Raw genomic sequence first — 7947 nt, forward strand, 5'->3', positions numbered from 1 at the left:
CACAGAGAGGTGCAATTACTGGTCCCTCTCCTGTAGGTGTGAAATAAGCAGAGTACCCATGTGAGGGAGACATACTGGAGGTGTTTATTCCGTCCTTTGGGGGCCTGTGAGCCGCCAAAGAGAGGGGCTTTTCCAGTTATCTCTCCTGGAGGTGTGAAATAACCTGAGTGCCCATGTTAGGGACACATGCTGGAGGAGTTTAGTCCATCTTTTGGGGATCTTGGACCAGCCAAATTGGCCAATTGGCCATCATAAGATGCATCAACACATGTGGTGACAGAATCACCACACATGATGCATGGTGCAGCACATGTGCTGCAGAGTCAACCTCAACAGCCTGACTCTTTTGCCCAGAAAATATATTTGTTTCCGCCATTGTTAATAACTTTTCAAGAAGATTCGGAATATGTAAAAATATTTGTATGGAAATATTTTCTCATGATTAATCTGAATATGCAACACAGCCTCACTCACTCACTCTGCAACATATATGATGCACTATTTTCGTATACTTTTTGTTCATTTTCCCCCCTTTCTCCTGGTTCTCACTCCAAATGTGACTCTGGAGGAATGCAAGGGGAGTTGACAGGGCACTCTACCTGCGTTGTGAGGCACTATTTTGGGATACATTTTCTCATTTTCACCCCTTCTCTCTGGTCCTCAAAAAAAAATTACTCTGACAAATGTTGACTCTGGAGGAAGGCAAGGGGAATTAGGTCTGTCACTTTGGGTAACCGCACCACTGTCGGACGTCTCCCGAGAGTGGACGTCCATTGCCTCTAAATAGGGATAGGGGTTGAACTCTATTCTTCTCCGGAGTTGCCCAAGGTGTGAGGCGCCGTGCGGCTGTGGGGATACTCACAAGCCCCTGGTTGGGTGCCTCTTTGTAGAAGTTTATCCCAGTGGACGAGAGGGTCGCCTCGCTACGCCTGTGGGTTATGGGGGGGAAAACTCTGACTGTTGTGTGTTCTTATGCACCAAACAACAGTTCAGAGTATTCTGCCTTCTTGGAGACCCTGAAAAAAGTACTGTATGGGGCTCCTGAAGGGGACTCCTTAGTCTTACTGGGAGACTTCAACGCACATGTGGGCTATGATGGAGACACTTGGAGGGGCGTGATTGGGAGGAACGGCCCCCCTGATCTGAACCGTAGTGGTGGTTTGTTACTGGACTTCTGTGCTAGTCATGGATTGGCCATAACAAACACCATGTTCAAACATAAGGATGCTCATAAGTAGTGATGGGTATCGTTAGGATTTTATTGATACCGATACTGATACTGGTACTGCTTATCGGTATCGGTAATTTTCGATAAGTTGGTGCTCAAAATTATAGACATGAATACAAGATGTGAAGATTAAACAGTCATTTTGTTGTAATTTTCTTGCAGAAATAACTGTATAACTTATATATTAGCTTCTCAGAAGCAGACACAAATAAATAAAATAACTGAAAGGGGCCTGGCTCGCCCTATCATGCTTTTTGGGGTTTTCCCTCAGACAGAGGATGAAAAGAGGCATTTTTTAAAACATTTTTTATCATTTGTAAATCAGTTACATCTTCATCCAGACATTTCAAACTGACAACCTAGCTCGACAAGAGATCCTTCAAACATTGTCCTACAGTGACATCATGCAAAACTGTGATATGAAGAAATTGGTAAAAAGGCTAAGATGGCAAAAAGATAAAGGCGAGTACGTATATTATTCTGGATTGTACTTTTAAATCATCACAAAATAAATGATGTGCTGAACTGAAACACGTCAAAATGTGTCTGAAGGTTTAAACATAGAAAAAAGTATTTGAGCTTAAAATATGTCAATTCCTAGTAAACGACCAACAATTGCTGAACCATACATTGAAACGTTGACCTTTAACAACATTTCAATGCAGTTTTCCAATTCACAATGACATCTGTAAGTTTAACTGGTTTATAAAGCATTCAATGAAAGGCCAAATTATTATAGGTGTAGGAGCTCAAATTAATACACTGTCAGTGTTAATAAACAAAAAAAGACCAGGCGATGTGCCTGCAAGACTTCACTCAGGTAAACAAAACATATTACCCGTGCGCAGCAGCTAACCTGCCTGCGAGCCTTCGCTCAGGTCACATTTACACACGGCGCGGCTGAAGCCCACGAAAACGGCATCTATAGTTGCCGACAGTTTAGTATTTTTAAAATACCGTTACATTTGTCCCGCAAATCGTATCAGGTTGCACTGAGGAGGACGTTGTTAGCGTGTTACTGCTAGCACTATTAGCACTAGCAGTATCGCTACCAGCCACATTGTTTAGGCTGTCAAATACGCTGCACCGTTTTAGATTCAATGAGTGTCTCGTTTGCAAATGCTTCATTAAGTTGCTTGTGTTACCCCCTTTACAAGCAACTAATTGAGTACATCGCACCTTGCACTATCACCACTACATTTTTAAAAGTGCACCCAGACCTTCGATCGCTTCGCTCTGTCCGCCATGCCTGCGGGAGTCTCACAACAATAATAAGAGCGCTGTTGAGAGAGATGACGAGTGGCATTTACAGTGGCTGAGATGAGGGGATGAGGGTTCCCAACCAACCAGAATGGTTTAAAGTTAAACTAAGGAAGTAGACGTAACACATATACCGATAGCAGCACTGTTTGTCCAGCGGCTTAACGGTATACCGATACCGTCCAATCAGGTACCGGTATTTACTTAGTACCGGTTCTCGATACCCATCCCTACTCATAAGTGTACGTGGTACCAGAGCACCCTAGGCAGAAGTTCCATGAGCGCTTTTGTTATCGTATCATCGGACCTGAGGCCGTATGTTTTGGACACTCGGGTAAAGAGAGGGGCGGAGAACTGATCACCATCTGGTGGTGAGTTGGGTCGAGTGGCGGGGGAATGCTCTGGACAGACTCGGTAAGCCGAGACGTGTAGTGCGGGTGAACTGGGAACGTCTGGAGGAGGCCCAAGTTTAGGAGGACTTCAACTCACCTCCGACGGAGCTTTTCGGGCATCTCTGTGGAGGCTGGAGACATTGAACCAGAGTCGGCGGTGTTCAAAGCTCTATTGCCGAAGAGGCGGCGGGGAGCTGTGGTCTCAAGGTTTTAGGTGCCTTAAGGGGCGGTAACCCTCGAACCTCCTGGTGGACACCGGTGGTCAGGGAAGCCGTCCGATTGAAGAAGGAGGCCTTCCGGGATATGTTATCCCGGGGGACTCCCGAGGCTTCAGCCGTGGCCGAGGCAAAGCAGCAGGTGTGGGAGAAGTTCGGAGAAGCCATGAAGGAGGATTTTCGGGCTGCACCAAAGTTGCTCTGTAAAACTCTCCAACAACTCAGGAGGGGGAAGCAGGGAACCATCCAATCTGTGTACAGCAAGGGAATGCTCTGGTTTTTGGACACAATTAACATGGGATCCCTCCTGCCATTAGACGTACTTCTTCTCACTGGAATATTAACGGTCAGATTGAATACAAAATCGACCCCATTTCTCCGGCCAATGACGGGAGAGTTTTGAAAGTGATAAAACACTCTTCCATACATTTAAAAACACTTTTCCCGACCTTTTAAACATTATTTCTGCATTGTAAAGTGCTGTGATGAGCCCTGGTAGTATCAGACTATTTTAAACAACTTTTCCCCGCCTTTCAAACCCTTTTCCTGGGTTGAAAAGTGCTGTAATGACACATGCTGGAGGTCTTTAGTCCGTCCTTTGGGGCTCTTGGAGCAGCCAAAGAGAGGTGCTTTTTCTGGTCTCTTTCCTGGGGGTTTGAAATAACCTGAGTGCCCATGTTAGGGACACATGCTGGAGGTCTTTAGTCCATCTTTTAGGGGTCTTTGAGCCAACAAAGAGAGGTGCTTTTCCCGGTCTCTTTCCTGGAGGTATGAAATAACCTAAGTGCCCATGTTAGAGACACATGCTGGATGTCTTTCCCCCGCCTTTTAAACCCTTTTCCTGGGTTGTGATGCACCCTGTAGGTGTCAAACTTATTTAAGGTGCACTTTGGGGCAGAGATAAGGGTACAATTAGGTCTGTCACTTTGGGTAACCGCACCACTAATGTAAATCTCCCGAGAGTGGACGTCCATTATTTGTATGGCCTCTAATACGAGTAAGTACTTGAGAAGGGACTTGAGAAGGGACTTGAGTAGGGACTTGAGTAGGGACTAGAGAAGCGACTAGAGAAGGGACTTGAGTAGGGACTTGAGTAGGGACTAGAGAAGTGACTAGAGAAGGGACTTGAGTAGGGACTTGAAAAGGGACTAGATAAGGGACTAGAGAAGCGACTAGAGAAGGGACTTGAGTAGGGACTTGAGAAGGGACTAGATAAGGGACTAGAGAAGGGACTTGAGTAGGGACTTGAGAAGGGACTAGATAAGGGACTAGAGAAGGGACTTGAGTAGGGACTTGAGAAGGGACTAGATAAGGGACTAGAGAAGTGACTTCAGAAGGGGTTTGAGGCTTGAGACAGGCACTCCGGACTGCTTGTAAAAAAAACCTTAAGCCACTCGGGCAACAAGCTCCAGAGCCAGGGTTTTTTGGCCACCTCCATGTGTGCCTCCTTCAGGGCAGCCTCTTTGGCCCCTCTGGATGAGACTCTCATCCACTTATAAAAAATATATTCAAGAGTGTATATCAGCGGATCAAACTCTTGAGGGGAAAAAACTGCTGGGTCCATTCTGGTCTGTTCGTACTGTCAGGGTTTGGGGAAAATAGGACCCAAATGCAGTAAAGGACTAAAAAGGTCAGGTAACAGATAACGAGATTTATTTCCCAAAGCCGATGACAAAAAACTTCAGGAACAAACATTGAGCCTGACATCAAAAACGGATAGGTAGCATGGACTTCAAAAATTGCAGGAAACATAGACGATGATGGAACATGGACATGAAGAGACAAGCAGGTATCATAGACATTAAGAGACGACGAATATGCCAAACACATGAAGTAGGATCAGACAAGACAAAAGGAGGAAAACATTTCAAAATAAAAGGTGGAAAATGAAAACATAAATCCAAAACCAAGACACTATCTGTTTATAGCTTGCAAAACACTCATACTCTGCTTCATGGTGAACCTTGTAGTTTATTAGTGGTTCAGTTTGTGACCAGTAAATCCTAAATTCTGTTCACTTTTTTCAAAAGAAAATGAAAGTCCTGATTTTTTGTTGTCTGAATGGGTCAAAACACATTATGTGTTTTGACCCAGCCCACAACCCATCTCTCCCTACAGATAGGCTGGTCTGGGTCCTGATGGTAAGGGGCCTGGCCTGTTGGGTTCTGGTGTTCTGGAAGCTTTAAAGCAGCAGAAGTCTCAGCAGCTGACAGAAGGGACTGCAGCAGTCTGCAGCACAGCAGGTGAGAGACACTGCACTGTGTGATGTGTTCATGTTGCATTCATTTAAGTTCCTGACACACTCCGGGGGGGATGGTAAGTTAACAATGTGAAGTTCAAATGTGCTCAGATATCTTAACGTTTAACCTCTAAGAATGATGTCCAATTCAACTTCACTGACTGTATCCTATTTCATTCTTGGAGCTTATTTGAATATTGGATATTTGAGGTACTTGTGTTTCATGATAACTGCCATGTTGTACATTGTGATTGTTGTTGCCAACACGTCTCTGATTGTGGTTATCTGTGTGAACAGGAGCTTACATGAACCTATGTACCTGTTTCTGTGCAGCCTGTTTGTAAATGAACTGTATGGTAGTACAGGGTTGTTTCCATTCCTTCTGGTTCAGATCCTCTCTGACATTCACACTCTTTCTGCTCCGCTCTGCTTCCTGCAGATGTTCTGCTTGTACACATATGCAAATACACAATTTTGTAAATTAACCGTCATGTCTTATGACAGATATCTTGCTATCTGTTATCCTCTGCAATATAACACACGTATGACTTCTAACAAAGCGGTTATTCTTATTATTCTCGTTTGGTTGTACTCTTTTGTAAAGTTCTTGATAACCTTATCTTTAAACATCCGTTTGACGCTTTGTGGAAACATCATTAACAGTTTGTATTGTAACAACCACCTTGTTGTGAAGCTGGCATGTTCTGACACTCAGGTGAACAACATTTATGGAGTTTTTGCTACTGCTCTCTCAATCTTAGTCCCTTTGTTTCCAATCCTCTTCTCGTACATGAGGATCCTCAGAGTGTGTTTCTCTGGCTCCAAACAGACCAGACAGAAAGCTGTCAGTACCTGCACACCTCACCTTGTTTCCCTCCTCAACTTTTCTTTTGGCTGCGGCTTTGAAATGTTTCAGAGCCGATTTGATATGAGCGGTGTTCCCAGTGTGCTGCGTATTATTCTGTCACTGTATTTTCTCATCATACAGCCACTAATGAACCCTTGTCATGTACGGACTGCAAATGTCCAAACTAAGACACATATGTAAACATGTGCTCCGTTATAAACTGAAATAAATGAAGTGTCAAACAGTTTAGCTTCAAAGTTCAACTGTAACTGAATCATGTGAGATCTGATGAAGACATGATTTCAGCAGTGCATTTTATAATGGATAAAACATTCAAGTATATTCATGAATCCACAAACAAATGGCACCAAAATGTTGTAACATTAATAACATTGTAATATTCACCTGTAGTCATATATTCCAATGCAACATATGAAACATAGTCCGATATGTCCTCTGTTATAAACTGTTGGCTGGTCACAGTAAAGATTAAATAACATAAATGTCAGTAACACATTGACAACACGTTTTGACCTTTTTTGAATCTATTGATTTTGCAAATACATGTACAAGATGAAGAAATAAGGTCATACATTTAGAACACGGAAAAATATGAGTTTAAAGAGGGCCGGGTGGGAAATATGGACTAGTTGATTCGATTTATTGTTTTGGGCACCAACCTCTTTATTATTACATGTCTAACAAAAGTGCTGAGCCTACCGACTTCAATCGGGTGCAAATGCCAAAGCTAAATCAAAGGTTTCTTTGCATTTGCAGCGTTCAACCTGATGAATCTGAGTTAGGCAACCAGCCAGCCCTTTCATCATCTACACTAACACAGCAAAGGAGAGATTGGGCTTATTCCTAGAGGTTAAGAGATTATGTAATTTATATCATTCAAAATAAACACTGTTTGGTTCTTGTGCACTCCATAAATCCTTAACTGTTATGGATTACATATCTAAAGTCTTGCTGTGCTATTCATTCTCTGTGGGTATGTGTGAATAAAAACTGCATCTGTAGTTTCAGGCCTGCGTCACAAGATGGCAGCGTCTGCATTTCAAGTAGAAGCAACTTACTGAATGTAAGTAACATGTATATCTTATAGACAGAGTTAACATGTGACTTGTCCTTCAAATTTACGGAAGTCCGCACAATGGAAATGTGATGTCAACTACCAATGTAAATTCCCCCCCGATGGCACGACAAATGTTACCAACTATGCCTACACACATGCAACCCTTGGGGGTTCTATTTTGTTGTTATTCAGTGTTACCAGGGGCACGAACTTCTGACCGGTGTTCCCTCTTGGTTTAGTCCGTGGGGGAGTGCTTAAGTGTGGGTACACAGGTTCACCTGGTGCACAAGGTTATGGAGGTGGGGGTCTTGCTGGTGCTCAAGTGCCCATATACATCACCCCATGTTCCCATGACTGTTACCCGGCTAAAGAGACACTATTTCGGGGTAAACTGTATCCATGTTGCCCCCTGGTTCTTGTTCCAGGTACCCTGTATGCATGTAGATGTTTGTGGAAGAATGCAATGTGGAGTTCCAATGCAAATCGGCTTAAGTCCAGTCAGGGTCTGGACATGTTGCCATGACTGTTACCCGGCTAAAGAGACACTATTTCGGGGTAAACTGTATCCATGTTGCCCCCTGGTTCTTGTTCCAGGTACCCTGTATGCATGTAGATGTTTGTGGAAGAATGCAATGTGGAGTTCCAATGCAAATCGGCTTAAGTCCAGTCAGGGTCTGGACATGTTGCC

The 7947-nt window shown here is 43.7% G+C and overlaps 1 protein-coding gene across 1 annotated transcript; it reads left to right on the plus strand.

Annotated features, from left to right (window-relative positions):
• The first annotated feature begins 5557 nt into the window (after positions 1 to 5557).
• Positions 5558 to 6382, plus strand: LOC117532534 (olfactory receptor 2A14-like). The gene has a single exon (XM_034195864.1). It carries the CDS (start codon positions 5558 to 5560, stop codon positions 6380 to 6382), a length of 825 nt encoding a protein of 274 aa, XP_034051755.1.
• The last annotated feature ends 1565 nt before the right edge of the window (positions 6383 to 7947 follow it).

Source organism: Gymnodraco acuticeps, unplaced genomic scaffold (genome assembly GCF_902827175.1).
Source record: "Gymnodraco acuticeps unplaced genomic scaffold, fGymAcu1.1, whole genome shotgun sequence".
Lineage (NCBI taxonomy): Eukaryota > Metazoa > Chordata > Actinopteri > Perciformes > Bathydraconidae > Gymnodraco > Gymnodraco acuticeps.